Consider the following 17,602-nt stretch of genomic DNA (forward strand, 5'->3'; position numbering starts at 1 on the left):
AACAGCCTTATACTAATGCCCCAGTGTATGGACTGGCTGCATGAGAATCCATGGAGATTTGGTCCAGAATACAAATTTTAGGGTTCAACCCTGGAGATTCTGATTAAAACCTAAGAAACTACCACTTTCTAACAATAGTAGTAGGAAGTTTAACATAGGAACGATTTTTCTTTCCAACCAGCAGGTGGCAGTAGTGATATCTCTGGTCTGGTCTCAGTGTAGGGAATTTTTGCAAAAATAGCAAAAGGGAAATTTAATCCCAAGCTATCATTTCCTCTTATCCTGCCCAGCCCTACTTCAGCATAATCTTTAGGCTGCCTTCCATTATTCCTATGAACTGTGTATGTAAATATTGCAGTACAATTTTTATCTTAGATCATGCAAAATGAAATTAGAGGAAATCTGTTTTAAAAAACAAAGCCAGTAATCAAGAATTTTGCTGCTAAGAAGCCTAGAAGAATTATTTTCTCTTCTGAGATTCATATCTTTCTAGAGAGGAGCAGTTTGTTTATAGATAGGGAACTTGGATTTTTGACCTAATTCTACTAATTAGCCGCTATTGGCTTTGAGCAATTTACTTAGCCTTCCCTTAGGGAAATCCTTTGGAGAATTATTGTGAAGGTTAAGTGGGAAAATTTATGTGAAACTTAGTAGGTTTAAATCTCTGTGTGACTTCTTGAAAGGAGAGTGGTAAGAGAAATTGGCAACCTTGTTGAAGGAATGACCTCTGACTAAATACAGGAATGTGGAGATGTTGGTCTCCACTCTGGAATCAGCCTCAAGAGTCTGCCATTTGAGCTTGCCATGAGGCCACCAGTACCATTTGACCTACAATGTAGTCGCATCAAGGATATGTAATTCACAAACACAAAACAATGAAAGAGGGAGTCCTCCTACCTGCCTTCAGACTCAGAGTACAGTCTGGGCAAAGGGGCATAAGTGAGAAATTTCATAATCCACTCTTTCCTCAAGCAGGTCTCCCTTCCCATGTGCCTTTCACTGTGTAAGCCTCGTCTTTGTTGAGTAATTCTGTTGTTTAAATGTGTGTGTGTGTGTGTGAGAGAGAGAGAGAGATTTTTGTGTCTGTTCCCTGAATGTAAACCAATTACTTTGCTGACACTCAGCCGAAAAAAAAAAAAAACTGATCTGTATTGTACTTTGGGGGAAATTTTAGTAATTTTTTTTTCAATATGTAATTTTAGTCTGACACACTGACTTTAGAACTTAAAATCCTCCCCACCCCGATAAGATTCAATTCCATTATCTGTAGAGAGTTCATTTTGATGCCTTTTCATGTTTTATCTAGTGTGTTATACTCAGGCATTCCATTTAGTCTGTATTAAATAAACAGTAAAATTCCTAATAATGTCCTCATGAAACCTATCACTTTAATATAAAGATAACATGTAATTCACTTGGAATTATTAGGCATCTATATGTGCATCTTTGAAGAACTGGTATAGTTAAAAATAAGAGACAGGGCTTCCCTGGTGGCGCAGTGGTTGAGAGTCCGCCTGCTGATGCAGGGGACATGGGTTCGTGCCCCGGTCCGGGAAGATCCCACATGACACGAGTGGCTGGGCCCGTGAGCCATGGCCGCTGAGCCTGCGCGTCCGAAGCCTGTGCTCCGCAGGGAGAGAGGCCACAACAGTGAGAGGCCCGCGTACTGCAAAAATAATAATAATAATAAGAGACAGTAAAGTAGGTGACAGGATTCAGGTTCTCATCCCAGTTTTTTCAGTGTTTAACCATTTTGTGATCTTGCGGGCAAATCCCTTTTCTCTAGGCCTTGATTTTCTAAACATTTAAAATTTTCAATTCTTAGTATATGACAGGTCCTTGCTCTCAATTTATAATTTAAAAAGTGTTCAAACACAACATTGTAAAACTGTACCCCAATAAAAAAAATAAAGTGTTCAAAATGATATAATTACATGCTAGAGTAAAAAGTCCCCCAAAAAAGTTCATGTTATAACAAGTGAGGAAGAATTAGGCTGTATAAGAGCCTGATATCCGTTCAACAAGCTCTGTATTTCAGAATATACAATAATATAGATACACTGCCAGCGACAATTTTCAGCGCAGACCCAAACTGCCGACCTTTCTTATTGCTAAGTCTAGTTTTTATGCCTTTTGGGTCCTCTTTTCATGCTGATAGATTGTCACTTCTTGATAAGTGGGCTTGGGAACCAGATAACTGCATTTGTGAAAATTCCATATTAAAAATGAAGATAGAAATGGAAGAACTTCTTGTACACATACCTTGGGTTGATCTCAAGGGAATTGCACTGAGTGAAAAAAAAAAAAAGGCAAACTCAAAAGGTTATATTCTAGGGCTTCCTTGGTGGCGCAGTGGTTTAGAGTCCGTCTGCCGATGCAGGGGACACGGGTTCGTGCCCCGGTCCTGGAAGATCCCACATGCCAGGAAGCGGCTGGGCCTGTGAGCCATGGCCGCTGAGCCTGCGCGTCCAAAGCCTGTGCTCCGCAACGGGACAGGCCACAACAGTGAGAGGCCCGCGTACCGCAAAAACAAACAAACAAAAGGTTATATTCTATAATTCATTTATATTACATCCTTGAAGTGACAAAATTATAATGATGGGGAGCAGGGTAGTAGTAGCCAGGGGTTAAAGAGGGAAGTGGCTGTGACTATAAAAGAATAGCAGGGAAGGAAATCTAAAAAAAAGTAGATATATGTATGACTGATTCACTTTGCTATACAGCAAGAAACTAACACAACATTGTAAAGCAACTATACTCCAATAAAAATTAAAAGGATAGCAGGAGGGAGCTTTGTAATGGAATTATTCTATATCTTGACCAGTGGTGATCATACAAATCTAAACATGGTAAAATTGCATGTGAAACTGGTAAAATCTGAATGAGGAGGAGTGAATTGTATCAATGTCAGTTTCCTGGATTTGATATTGTACTGTAATTATGGAAGATTTTTTTTTACCATTGGAAGAAACTAGGTGAAGATGGAATATCTGTATTAACGTCATTTTTACAATTATCTCACGAAAAATAGTTTTAATAAAATGAATGTACAGGATTTGAGGAGCACATGGCCTTTGCGATATATTTTGCGTTCTCAAAGAATTTATTTTTTGCTTGATGGTTCCAGAAAGAAGAAATCTCAAAATAACTGGATTCTAGATAGATGAAGCACTATTTGTGTTCTATCTCCCTAATTGAGATGAGCCTGTTAATAAGGCCGGGTTCTGTCAGAGCTCTTTGTATTCACAGTATTTTGCTTAAGGTTTCTAAAAAAAACCAAATTACTAATTGGCCAGAAAACCGTCTTTGGGGGAGGGGGGTACGTGGAACCTTAAATGGACAAAACCGCAGGTACTATGACTGATCGTAGCTGTAACAATTAGGTCTTTGGAGACAGGTGAAAGCCTTTTAAAACAGTGACTGTTAGTCTCCCTTTAAGGATTAAAAAAATTTAATCTAGGTGCTTGTAAAGGATCCTGAAAGGGACCGTTACTAAATAAGGACCAGAAATCATACCAGTGCGACTGTGATGTTCAAGCAACTCCAGCCTAACTGCAGAGGCTGAGATTCAGACTACAGCGTTAAGAACTGAAATGGATCTTCATATAATGCAGTGTCTCTTATTAGAAGAACTGAAATTACTTTCTCAAATTGTATTTAGCTACTTTCCCAGTTTATTAGTGGGTATGCTAGAAAAGGGATTCCAGCTCCCAGTCTAGCGTTCTTTGCCAGTGGGCCACAGAGCCCTGTAAAATGTTTTTACTTTCTGTCCAAACACTTCTCCTTGGTTGTTTCCGTTTCTGGAAGAAAATACAATTTCTAAGTAGCGTTTAAATAACCTCAACTCTTAACCCAAGCTTGCAGGGAGAACTTAAGTATGTGGTTCCCAGTTCCCTCTTTGGCCTAAAGCGGCCGAGGGCTTGAGAAGTGGAAGAGACTTGAAGTTCTTTTAGAATTAGAAATGCTTACGACGTACTCACAGCGCGCAGACGCAGGGCGGAGATGCGTGTCCTCTCTGAGTTGCCGTAGGGGCTAAGGTGGCTGCGGCTTGGGTCGGTTCCCCACCCCCTTCCACGTCAGCCTAGGACTTTGCTGGTCAGCCGCCGCTGCTTCGGGTTGGTGCCGGAGGACACGGTCCCGCGGTTTCCCCAGCCGCTGCGCCTTGGAGTCAGGTAGCGGGCCGCAAGCCCCTAATCTCGGAGAGTCCTCCTGGGCTGGGCAGAGGCGGAGGAACGCGCTCTAGCGGGAAGCTTCGGAAGGGGAGCGACTAGGCCGCTAGCGTCCGGGCCTGGCGAAGTGGAACGCGGGACTGGAAGGCTCTGGGCGGGACGCCTTATCTCGGCCTGCGTACTGGCCGGGGGTCTTCTCCGACCCAGGGCCCCGGGGCTCGCCATTTCGGGCCGGGACTTGCTTTGCAGGAGGGAAGGGACGGGGAAGTGTCCCACGGATGAACGCATTAAAGCTCTTTAAGGTTTCAGCAGAGTATTCGTGCACGGGCTCTTTTAACTTCAGAATTTCAGATTGTGTATTATGTTTAAAAATCACTTTTATATCGCGATGGGCTGGGGGGCTGGGGGACTGTCACTGTATTGTGGGCTTTAGTTCTGCAGTACAGCATTCTGAACCCGGGACGGGATTGTGCGGTGGGAGATAATATACCTTAGGCCAAGGCTGACAAGTGTGTGTTTTTTAATATATCAAGATTTATTTTTATGAAACATAACGTAGATTGATCCTCCTCTTCTAATACTTTAAAATTCATAAGCCAAACTGAACTAAAGACAAGAAAGATCACGATAGTTACTGGTTCTTTTTTTGCTTTTGTTTTGTCTTTTCGCTTGTGATGATATCCTTGTATTTATTTTTCTAGGTTTTTTTTGGCATCCGTTATCTTTAAATCTTGTATCGAGAGTAGGCTATAACCGGAAACCATGACGGCTGCTGAGAACGTATGCTATACGTTAATTAACGTGCCAATGGATTCAGAACCACCTTCTGAAATTAGCTTAAAAAATGATCTAGGTAAACTTTGATAATACTTTGAAAATGAAATGAAAATAAAAAGTTCATTTGCTTTTCAAGTTCCTTTATAATTAGAAATGCTTAATTTTTGTCTTAATTTTTTCTTAGGATCTCTTCAATAGAACTTTGTCTTATTAAAAATGAAAATGTGTTACCTTTAGCCCTGCAATATTGGTTTTTACAAATAAAACATCTCAGTTTAGCTTATAACATGGTGGGGTGGGGCTAAAGAAATGTAATGGTTTAGTTTTTAACTATTCTTCAAAATAATGTAATGTCTTGTTTAAATGTAGCTGACAGTTCTCTGTAGATAACAGGTTGAGAATGTGTATTTGAATGTTTTAATTCCTTTGTGCACTTAACTTCATATTACTTAGCTTGTAAAACCAAAAGAACTTTGTTCTTTGGGTTCACTACCTGTTGAACAAGTAAGTCAACACTGGGATATATGTATATTTTTCAGAAAGATTTAAGCTTTTCATTTTTAAAGCATTTATATAAAGAAGAAAACAAAAACTATATTTCTGAATTTTAGAAGTGTATACTGTATCTCCTTTTTGTGAATGATTCTGTCAAAAATTTTTTTTAGGTAATGCATATTCCAAGATAATGATTCTTGTTTGACTGAACTACTAAAAATAAGTTTAACTTAAACTGATAACTACTGTTTAAAACAGATTAGAGGGAAAATAATGCTTCAAACCTTGAGAGTATCTTTTAAAAGATAGTTTGCTGTTTGAAAGGAGATGATGTTTTACTTGCATATTCCCACCTCTTAATCAGCAGTAATGGAATACCTCCTGATTTAGGTTACTCAGTACTATGTTTCTATTGAGGTCTGTTTTTAGAGAAGGAAAAAGAAATGTTTTTTTATGGTATTTAAACTGATATCCTTAGTTTACAAAAGCCACCTGTACTGTATTTCCTTTTTTTTCATGTTCATGTTAGATAGTAGAATGGAATGCAAATTAATAAATAAACTTTCAGTACTATTTTTTCTCATAATTTAAAAGTTTTAATTTTTAAACCCCCAGAATACTTAAGTTTACTGCTGGTAAACTTTATTGCTGTTTATTGCTGGAACAAAACTTGTCCTTAACTGTAAAAGTACTCTTAACTACCTGCCACCTACCAAATAAATAAATAAGTAGTCTTGAATTTTTTGTATATTTTTTACTTTATCGCAAAAGAGTTGAGATGAGAAAAAGTTTAGGAGTAGTTTCCAATTTGAGTAACAAATACTTTGGTGAAATAGTGAGTTGCTTTAACTACCCTTTACCTTTAATCACTGGATGTGAGCCCTGATGACTATACATTCCTTGGAGTATATTTTGGTGAATTGAATTGATATTTGAAAATTTCTATGTTTTTGATAGTGTTCACACAGGAAAAGAAGTTCTGAAAATTTTGAGTATGTGGAAAGAAGCATTCTTCACCTCAGTTTGAATTGTTAGAATAAATGGAAATTGGGGTTAGGGGAACTTGAAATAAATGGTGTTGATTTTTTACAAGTTTGCTTAATAAACTTTTAAAACTTTTTAACCTTTAGTTACAAGTGGATTTTTATCCTGCTAAACTTTTTAGATTTGCTAATTCATGAAAAGTAGCCCAAAACTGGAACAAAAGAAGCCATCAGCATTATAGTGATAGGGTATTGTCTTGTGGACTTTGTCCTTTACACGATCAAACAGATTAGGTAAAAAAAAAAATTTTTTTTATATTCACAAAGGAAGCTTTGGGACAAAGAGAGGAAAACCTGTTTAGACTCAGTGAATACAACTTTAGCCACTTAGAACTTTGCCTAATCTGTCTTATTTTGTAGTTTTGTAGTACTGTCCTCTCTCCTGATGCTTTGTTTTTGTCATCCTCATGACTTAAAAACTGAAGGTTTGCCCAGATTGGTGCTTATTCATCCTTTTACATTAGTTCATTTCTTGATTTGATATGGCACACAATTTTTTCATGTGTGGCAGGAGATGTAATACTCTGAAGCATGGAAAGATGCTTGAGGAGTTAGTCTGTTTTAAACAAAAATACTGACCCTTACGGGATAAATTTGGCAGTAACCCTCACTGTGTTCTCAGTCCAAATACCTGAGGATATTCTCTATTCAACATGTTAAGATATCATACCAAGTTGGTAATAGATATATAGCTTTTGGGGGCTAGAAAGAGCTTTTGATTTACCTAGTACGATTCTTCTGAGCCTTAAATCCTTCCTATAACTCTACCAGTTAGTCATTCACAGTCTCTTGTCTCTTTGGCGACAACAGGAACTATTCTTATAGCCACATATGTTCTAACTGTTGAAAATTTACTTCTAGTTCTCTTCTTTTCCTCTTGATTATTAAAGACTTTTATCACCCCTCTTCATCCTTCCCTCTCTTTATTTTTATGATCTAAACAATTGTAGTAGAGTGTGCTTGTCTCATATTTCTGTCTTCGAATTTTGGATCCAAAAGATTTTTACCATAAATTCTTCAGTATGCAGTAATAACGATGTGAAATTATAGATTGTTTTGCATAACATATAGCAAATATTTTTAGGTTAAGTAACAGTAAACTAGCATTTTATCTTAAATGCATCATCCTTTATTGTAAATAATGGTTACTAATCCAGTACATTATTTGGTGCACCTGTAGATTCACGGCTTCTGCATTAACTCCATTGGTTTGGGACCAAAGATCTAATCCAGTGCCTTTATATTATGTGTAAAGAATCATGAGGTTCAGAGATGAATGACTTGTATAAAGTGGTACAGCTTGTTTTTGTCAAAGCCAGGTGGAAAACCCTTGTCACTTGGGTTAGTACCTTTGTTACCATTGCCACTGATAATGTAAGAAAATGTTTTATTTTGTAATTGCTTTTAAAATTATCTGAGAAATTTTCTTTTGAAATAATTGTGCTTTTATTTTTGGAATTTTGAATCAGAAAAAGGAGATGTGAAGTCAAAGACTGAAGCTTTGAAGAAAGTAATCATTATGATTCTAAATGGTGAAAAGCTTCCTGGACTTCTGATGACTATCATTCGCTTTGTGCTGCCTCTTCAGGATCACACCATCAAAAAATTACTTCTGGTATTTTGGGAAATTGTTCCTAAAACAACTCCAGATGGGAGACTTTTACACGAAATGATCCTTGTATGTGATGCATATAGAAAGGTAAACCAAACCATGATTATTTCCAAATACTGCTTTGATTTTTAAATAATTGTAAAATTGGTGGAATGGGCTTTGTTTTAATTTTTAAAATTAAATCTTGGGTAAGATGTAGGTTGTAGATATTTGGAACTGAAGTTGTAAAAAGTTACTGTGAAAAGTTTTATTGTTACTTTTTTCAGACATTTTCCATGCATTTTATATGTTATTAATAAAAAACAATGACACATAGAATATAAAACATTGATGTGATAAGTAAAACTTGCTTTAATCAACAGGAATGTGATAGAAATTGTGTAATAATCTAGGTCTTTTTCCTCAAACCTACTTTCTGACTTTTTTATTGGAAAATTTTGTATTTAAAAATTGTGGGTTTTTTGTAAAATGTTGGGACTCAACATTTCATATTTAAAATTTTATATCAGGACCTTCAACATCCTAATGAATTTATTCGAGGATCTACTCTTCGTTTTCTTTGCAAATTGAAAGAGGCAGAATTGCTGGAACCTTTAATGCCAGCTATCCGTGCTTGTTTGGAGCATCGACACAGCTATGTTAGAAGAAATGCTGTTTTGGCCATCTATACCATCTATAGGTAAATAAAGGTCTTCCTTTGGCTTAGTTCTGTGAGGACTGTTCTGTCTTTCAGACTGGAAGTTCCAAAGTGGTTCCTTGCAGATTGTATGTAGCTTGCAAATACATTTTGATTAGCCTGAACATTTTTTCTTTATTATCATTAAGTTGTTAACATTGAAAAGTTGAAAGATCTGGCAACACTGGGTCCTGGTTTCTGCATAATGACAATCTGCTGGAAGTGAATATGGCCCCCTTTAAACAGGTTGTACACTTTCCAGTTTATGACACTACCTGTCATTCTCAATTTTAGTACTCCAGCCCAATTAATTAATTTATTAACTTGCTTAGCCCATAGCTTTGAGATTTTGACCTTATTTTAGAATTCTCTTTTTGTGGAATGTGGGTCTTTTTACACTTAGAAGCCTTAAGGAGGGAACTTTTTTTAATAGGAAGGGTTGCAATTCTCAGCTGATTCCTTTCCTTAGAAAGCTGAAGATTTTGGACTTTAAAAGCCATTCTAAAAAGGCAGTTTTAAAGTTTGGACTTTAAAAGAATGAGTTAGATGAGGCTGAAATGCTTGGTTTTTACAGTCACTGGTGTCAATTTATTTAGAATTAGAATGTAATTTATATAAATATCTTTGTGCTTTAATAGTTGATTGTTAAGTAATTTCACAGTTATTTTACTGTTACATTAGATTTTGTTGTCTGTTAGGAAAAGTGGTATTCTGGTTAATAATGTAGAGTTCTTTGAAAGTTACCATACAGACTACACAAATTTCAGAATTTAAACTACAGTATACACACAAAAATTATGACATAAGACAGTTAGAAATTTGAACACTTTCTATATGATGATAGTAAGGAATTGTTACAGTTTTTAAGATATGATAATGATATTAATATTAGTTTAAAAAAGAAAGAGTCCTTAATTTTAGAGAAGCATACTGATATATTTACAGAAGAAGTGTTAACGAGGTGTGGGATTTGCTTAAGAATAATATGGGAGGAGAGGAAGCAAGTAGAGATGTAGGTGAAACAAAAATGACTATGGGGCTTCCCTGGTGGCGCAGTGGTTGAGAGTCCGCCTGCCGATGCAGGGGGCGCGGATTCGTGCCCCGGTCCGGGGGGATCCCACGTGCCGCAGAGTGGCTGAGCCCGTGGGCCATGGCCACTGGGCCTGCGCCTCCGCTCTGCGGCGGGGGAGGCCACAGCGGTGGGAGGCCTGCGTACCGCAAAAAAAAAAAAAAAAATGACTATGAATTAATCATTATTAAAGCTAGGTGTTTTTATTAAGCTGGTGTTCATTGTTTTGTATACTGCAAACAGTTTAAATTTTCAAAATAAGGAGTAAGTAAATAAATACAGTGCATAATTAATAAAATTCAAGGGACTTTTTTCTCTAATAATTCTTAATGAAGGATCTTTCAGTACCTTGAGGTTGTCATTATGAGCATCAGCATTATATCCCTAAAGTATATGAAAGAGAATTGTTAGAGCTATTCAGTTGATAGGTAGCATGTTGGATAAATCAGCTTTTTCTGTATTAACTTAGAAAACATAATTTGATAACTTAATAGATGAAGATGTAAGCTTCTGATTCATACCCAAAATTTTCTAATTGATTTAAAGTTTTGAAAAGCAAAAAAATGGATAGTGTTATAAGGTTTGATAAAGGTTAATTTTGGTAGTGTCCAGAGAGTTACTAAAATAACAAAGTAGCTTTTATTAAATATGGATATTACCTGTTTTATTTCAAGAAATTTTGAACATCTTATACCTGATGCTCCTGAACTGATACATGATTTTCTGGTGAATGAGAAGGATGCAAGTTGCAAAAGAAATGCATTTATGATGCTTATTCATGCCGATCAGGTGAAGTACTTTTTAAAAAATACTTTTATCACTGTATTTAAATGAGAATTAAAGATATTTCAGAGGCCTAATCAAGTTTTTAGTCAATAATTTTGTTTATAGTACATGTGATTTGTATATTTTGACTTTTTTAGATTTTTTAACTTAATTTATATAAAAATAGAATTTAAAAAAATTCCTTCTGTGGAATATTGCTTAAGAATATACTCTTTTTTTTAAAGTAAACATCAGAGAAGCATTTAATAGCAGCCACTTTACAGTTCTTCCAGACTGAAATTATTATGGCCATGTGCTGTGGCACTCTGCTTTGGGGCTTTATTTTTCCTTCATTCAGTATAGATCTAAAATTGTTTAACGGAGAAAAATAGTATGGGGTCTATCCTGAGCCATAGCTTCAAAAGAGGGTGGACTTCAATGTAGATATGTCTTTATTAGGCTTTTCAAACTTCATAAGTAAATGTCAGCTTGTACATCCAGCTCCGCTGGTGATTAAAGTTTATTCTTCTGCTGGTTAGCAGTGACTCTGCATACCTTGGTGGGATCTAATCTCGGAATTTTTACCATCCAGTACTTATTATCAAAATATGCATGAAGACTGGAAAGCATGGAATCTATCCATTCCTCTGAAATCTAGATGCTATCATTTTATCTTTGTAAACAAGATTATAAGAAAGCTGCTTATTTGGGCCACAGTGTTTGTCGTTCTCTAGAGTTGGTTTTATTGACCTATGTTATTGCTGTTTACCTGCATGAAGGGACATAATCAGAAATAGTTCAATAAAATTTGTCGATACTTTTACTGTAGAGCTGTTGTTGAGGCCATAGTTCTCTCTATCACAGTGTTCAGTGTGTGAGAATCAATGAGATTTTTCTTTTGGGTCTCAGAAATAGGAGTAACTGTGCTCATAAGCAGTTGGTTTGTTTTGATTGTGTGGATACCCAGAATCATGTAATACATAATGTCTTTCTACTTCGTTTAGCCGCTAGAAAATTCAGACCCTAGATTTGTGGCCCATTTCTAGAAAATATATTTGACTTTTACATTATGTGTTAACCTTCATTTTTGTCCTTCAATTAATTTTCCTTTGCCTTCATTTCCTCATTTGTTTTAGATTTATTTGTATATATTTTTAAAGTTCATTAAGTCCTTTTATTGAATGAGGTTGAGTTTGATAAATATATTGTTATTTTTTCAGGATCGAGCTTTGGATTACCTAAGTACTTGTATTGATCAAGTTCAGACATTTGGAGACATTCTTCAGTTGGTTATTGTTGAACTAATTTATAAGGTAAGACTAATCTATAATGGGCAAAATTAAGAGTTTGAGATAAGGTTAAGTAGTCTCTGGGATGCTGCTTAATTGCTAGGATAATATGTTTTAACAGTAGAAATATTTCATATCATGGCCTATTAAAGTCTTCCCCACCCCCTTTGTTTTATCATATTTTCCAAATATTTCCGTTCTTTCTAAACCTCCATAAAGAATTCTATGAAAACTCGTGGTTTGACCCAATACAGCTGCAAAGAAATTGTTGTGTACTGCTAAGTCACTGAATAGATTATGAATTAGGCTTTGAAATAAAAGTCAAGATCTTTTCTTGAATACACACCAGACTACTTTTTTTTTTTTGGCTGCACCAGGTCTTAGTTGCAGCATGTGGGATCTTTAGTTGCGGCACACGGACTTCTTAGTTGCGGCACACGGACTTCTTAGTTGTGGCACATGGACTTCTTAGTTGCAGCATGTGGACTCTCTTAGTTGCGACATGTGGACTCTTAGCTGTGACATGGGGACTTCTTAGTTGCTGCATGCAGACTCTTAGTTGCGGCATGTGAACTCTTAGTTGTGGCATGCATGTGGAATCTAGTTCCCCGACCAGGGATCGAACCCTGGCCCCCTGAACTGAGAACGCGGAGTCTTACCCACTGGACCACCAGGGCAGTCCCCACACAAGACTACTTTGGAAATCTAAAAACAAACCAAAAAAAAGTCTTAAGTATTTTTTTGTTCCTGTTTGTAAAAGAGAATAGAAAGACTTTAAATATGTTAATATGACATTGTAAGCCATTGACTCACAGAAAGTTTAAAACTAGATTAGAGATTTGGATTTTAAAATGAAGTACTCTATTGGCAACGTTTTAATTTGATATATCCTTCGAAAGAATTGATTGCATCTTAAACGATCTGAGAAAATAAAAGATGCCATAACATCCAGTTTTGCTATTGATACCATTGGAGGCCAACAAAAATATTTGTTAGGAATGACTTTTATTGAATAGGGTGGCATGGACAGAATACCCCTAGCATACACTCTCACTCATTACAGCCTCTTTGCTTCTGCAGGAAAGAGGCCCCTTTCAACACAGGGTGCCCAGTCATTTGGAACTGGCATTTAAGATGAAACCAGAACTATAAATATATAAATATAATATGTGTAATATATATAAATATAATTCATGTGTATGGTTTAGGGATACCACTGAGAGTCTCAAAAATAGGGATTCTCTGCTATCCAGTGACTTCTTTGTCTGGTAGGATCCAGGTTATAATAAGAGGGAAGAAGTTTTGAGTCATGTTGGAGTAATGGAGATTTGACTATATATTTTAGGAAAATCTAACATAAATACTGACTTCAAAAGAGAAAAAGTAAGGAATATTTGCTTCACAGGTAAAGGTATTGAGATGCGTTTAGAACGGGATAGAAAATTATAGTTGTCTTCCCAACATTGAATATGGCCCCAAATAATAAGTAGCAGTACTTGAAAAAGAGATTATCTTTCTTGCTTTATTTAAGAATTGGTATTTTTCTTTTATCAGCTGTTGAGATTTATATAATCCATCATGTTTCCCTTTTTGACGTGACATCCAGAATAAAAATGTAGTACCAAATTTAATACCTGTTACAGTACCCATATTAGTGTACTTAGTTAATGTGTTGTCCTTTCTTTGTTACTTTACATTTTCTCTTTCTATTTCACTTGTGTATAGTACGCATATCTTTAATTATGAGCCATCTAAAAATCTTTATAGAAAGAGTGGAAATATAAAGTATTATTGAATGAATAAATGGATTGAGTAGCTGTAACAATTATTTGAAGTAAAACCTATTACTTTCTGAAATTACCAGTGTTGTGTCACAGCGTCTCATCTGACATTGGCCGACATCTTCAGGTGTCCTTATAAGACTATTCTTAGCTTTCAGATTAAGAAAACTAGCATCCCGTAAGCTGATATCTATTTTAAAAATCTGTTTGAAAGCAAGTGTTCCTGCAGTCAACTGAAACCTAAATGTTTTCTTCTCCAGGTCTGTCATGCTAATCCATCAGAAAGGGCTCGTTTCATTCGCTGCATCTATAACCTACTACAGTCATCTAGCCCTGCTGTAAAATATGAAGCCGCTGGAACATTAGTGACACTCTCTAGTGCACCTACTGCAATCAAGGTACTGCTTTTTTTTGGGGGGGGGGGGGTGCCAATTAGATGATAGATATGCTATCTTATCACTTATGATTTAGTGACATTGCAGTTTACTGTGTGGTTACACAGCATTACATGGCATAGAAATAACTACAAATATTAGAAAATTATTTGATTTCTTACGTAGTCTGACCTTCCTTCTTTTCTTTCTTTCTGCTTTCATATGTATATAGGGAGAGAGCAAGAGAGACAGAGAGAGAATAGCAGTATTTCTGGTTTCTGGAGAATGACACTCGTATTTTAAGATCTTCACCCATACTTTAGTTACATTAAAAACTAGATCTAGGGCTTCCCTGGTGGCGCAGTGTTTGAGAGTCCGCCTGCCGATGCAGGGGACACGGGTTCGTGCCCCGGTCCGGGAAGATAGCACATGCAGCGGAGGAGCTGGGCCCGTGAACCATGGCCACTGAGCCTGCGCGTCCAGAGCCTGTGCTCCGCAACGGGAGAGGCCACAACAGTGAGAGGCCCGCATACCCGCTAAAAAAAAACCAAATCTAGGAAAATGGATACTGGATCCTAAAGGATGGACCCTAAAAAAGTTCCAGTGAATATTTTCAATAATGAAATATTTCTCTTTTTAGTTTACTCTATCAAGACTATGTGAAGAACCCCTACTATATTCATAGAATGAACTGTTCTAGAAAGCCAGATTGTATAAATAGGAGAATTTACTGCTTTCGCCACCAATACTTAAAAAATTCTTTTCACTTTTTATTTTGAAATAATTTTAGACGTAGAGAAAAGTTGCAAAACTAGGACGAAGTTCCCATTACCCTTCACCCAGCTTCCCATAATGTTCATGTCTTGCATAACAATTGTATAGTTGTCAAAACTAAGAAATTACCATTGGAACAATATTGTTAGCTAAACTATAGACTTTATTCAGATTTCACCAGTTTCTCCACTAAAGATCATTTTCTGTCCCAGGATCCAGTTTAGGATCCCATGTAGCATCTAGTTATCATGTGTTAGCGTCCTCCAGTCTGTGACAGTTCCTCAGCCCTTCCCTGTTTTTCATGACATTGACACTTTTGAAGAGTACTGGGTCAGTTTGTTTGTAAAATATCCCTTAATTTTGGTTTGTCTGGTGTTTTTTCCTAATCAGATTAAGGTTATGCCTTTGGGCGAGGGGGAAATACCACAGAAGTGATGCACCATTCTCAGTGTATCATATCTAGGAGTATATGATGCTGATACATCGTCTTACTGGTGATGTTAACCTTGATCGTTTGGTTAAGGTGATGTCTGCCAGATTTCTCCACTGTTGAGTTATGATTTTTCCTTTTGTAATCAATCAATATCTTGAGAAGATACTTTGAAACTGTACAAATATCCTATTTCTCCTCTGACTTACACCAACTAGTTTTAGCACCTATCAGTGAATCTTTTCTACAACAGTTACTACTATGATATTCTAATGGTGATTTTCTGTTACCCTTATTCTACATGTATTATTTGGAGTTCTTCCGCAAGGAGGAGCTGTCCCTTCTCCTTCATCCTTTCTTCCCTCCCTCCCTCTTTCCTTTCCTTCTTTCTTTCTTTCTTTATATCAATATGGATATTCTGTGGATTATAATCCAATATTATTATTTATTTTGTTGATCAAATTGTTCTAGCTTTGGTCATTGGGAGCTCTTTCAGGTTTGCTCCTTTGTCCTTTGCTTTTAATGACTCAGGGCCATCGTTATATACTTGAGTTTTCGGTAGCATAATGCAGGTGTGTTAGAGTTTGCACCTAAACTAAAAGATGCTCAATAGCTAAACTATTTGGGATTCTCTGTCAGCTTTTTTCTCCCTTGTTCCTTAGGTTCAGCCCTTAATTTTTGGGGGGCCGCTTACTGCTGTGGCCTCTCCCGTTGCGGAGCACAGGCTCCGGACGTGCAGGCTCAGTGGCCATGGCTCACGGGCCCAGCCGCTCCACGGCATGTGGGATCTTCCCGGACCGGGGCACGAACCCATGTCCCCTGCATCGGCAGGCGGACTCCCAACCACTGCGCCACCAGGGAAGCCCAGCCCTTAATTTTTGCCTGTTAACAAGTGTTTCTGCCTGTAACAGCCCCTTTTCATCCTTTTAATTTGTGATGCTTCTGATTTTTAGTAACCTTGAAAAAAATAATGAAATTTGTTAGAACTTAGGAAATAGAGGGACACATTCCTCTGGGGAAAATGCATAAACTTTTAGTGCAGTAGTGGTAAATGTATCTTGGTTTCTTGGAGGCTTTATTTGTTTCTTATTTTCAGATTCTGTGTTTAAGGTAGGTGAATGTGTTCTTAAAATATATTTCTCTTTTCATATAGGCTGCTGCTCAGTGTTACATTGATTTAATTATTAAGGAGAGTGACAACAATGTAAAGCTCATAGTTCTGGATCGATTGATAGAATTGAAAGAACATCCTGCTCATGAACGAGTACTACAGGTAGGTGTTTTCTAAAAGAGAGAAATCCTCAATAAAATCTTTTTTCAAATTGAGATAATTCCTAAGACTTACTGTCTTGGTTAACTTACATGCCTGGAGACTGGGCAGTTTAAATTTTGGTCAACTAAGGTGTAACTCTTGAAGCACCATAGCCTTTTGGGATATTGTCTTTGTTATAAAAAAAATTTCTAACATGAATTAATATGTTACCTTTTATCTTTTCTATTTGTACTGTACTTGGTGTTGTTAGCAGTAGAGATATATTTGTTTTAATTTTAATATAATTTACATTTCTTGGAAAATAATTATACCAACTGAGAATAAGGATGATTAGATTCTAGAAAATTATCAGCATACCTATTTAATCTGTGAGAATGATTGTTATAAAAATAAAGCCCCATGGTACAAATAGAGCTAAATTCAATGATGATCCTGGATCAGAATAACAACAAAAAATTTGCTATAAAGGACATTATTGGGACAGTTGGAGAAATGTGAATATAGACTCTATTATTTAATAGTATTGTGATCAATGTTAAGTTCTCTGAATTTGAGAATTTTACGGTGGTTATATAAGAAATTTTTCTTGAGTATACACTAAAACATTTAGGAGTAGAGGGAGTATGACAAAGCAAATGTAATAAGATATTAACAACTGGCAGATGTAAGTGAAGGTTATACAGTTAATTCATTCTTAAAATTTATAGAACATTTTTATCAGAGAAATTTTTAAAAATAGAAAGTTTTAAAGAAGTAAAATATTTTGTTTTGCTATATTTAAAAATACTTACTTGCTATAGATTTTTAAGTATGCTTCTTTAAAATATTACAGTTTCCTGCAGAGCCAAAATAACATTATCACACTTAACAAAATTGTTAATAATTTCTTAATATTATCCAGTTTTCCCAGATGTCCCTGAAACGCCCTTTAGTTTTGTTTTTCCAGTTCATGACCAAACATCACATCTGGTTGTGATGTATGTGGTTGTGATGTATGGTTCCTTAAGTCTCTTAATTTGAGCAGTATCGTTTTTTCATGACACTGACTTGTTCAAGAGACCAGACCAAATGTCTG

General features: G+C 36.4%; 1 protein-coding gene and 1 long non-coding RNA gene across 3 annotated transcripts in view; one reads left to right on the plus strand and one right to left on the minus strand.

The window, feature by feature from the left end:
• Positions 1 to 17,602, minus strand: part of LOC125965222 (uncharacterized) — a 420,463-nt gene that overhangs the window by 308,117 nt on the left and 94,744 nt on the right. The gene's annotated exons all lie outside the window — the stretch shown is intronic.
• Positions 4,017 to 17,602, plus strand: part of COPB1 (COPI coat complex subunit beta 1) — a 32,695-nt gene continuing 19,109 nt past the window's right edge. The window contains exons 1-8 of one of the 2 annotated variants that reach the window (XM_049713793.1): positions 4,017 to 4,172; positions 4,871 to 5,022; positions 7,954 to 8,183; positions 8,606 to 8,775; positions 10,516 to 10,630; positions 11,827 to 11,919; positions 13,937 to 14,074; positions 16,408 to 16,527. In XM_049713793.1, coding sequence (XP_049569750.1) covers positions 4,932 to 5,022; positions 7,954 to 8,183; positions 8,606 to 8,775; positions 10,516 to 10,630; positions 11,827 to 11,919; positions 13,937 to 14,074; positions 16,408 to 16,527 — 957 coding nt within the window. In that variant the 5' untranslated portion in view covers positions 4,017 to 4,172; positions 4,871 to 4,931. Of the gene's footprint in view, positions 4,173 to 4,870; positions 5,023 to 7,664; positions 7,826 to 7,953; positions 8,184 to 8,605; positions 8,776 to 10,515; positions 10,631 to 11,826; positions 11,920 to 13,936; positions 14,075 to 16,407; positions 16,528 to 17,602 lie in introns of those variants that run through there. The other variant, XM_033404447.2, reaches the window with a different exon arrangement.

The sequence above is a fragment of the Orcinus orca genome, chromosome 8, assembly GCF_937001465.1.
Source record: "Orcinus orca chromosome 8, mOrcOrc1.1, whole genome shotgun sequence".
Classification (NCBI taxonomy): Eukaryota; Metazoa; Chordata; class Mammalia; order Artiodactyla; family Delphinidae; genus Orcinus; species Orcinus orca.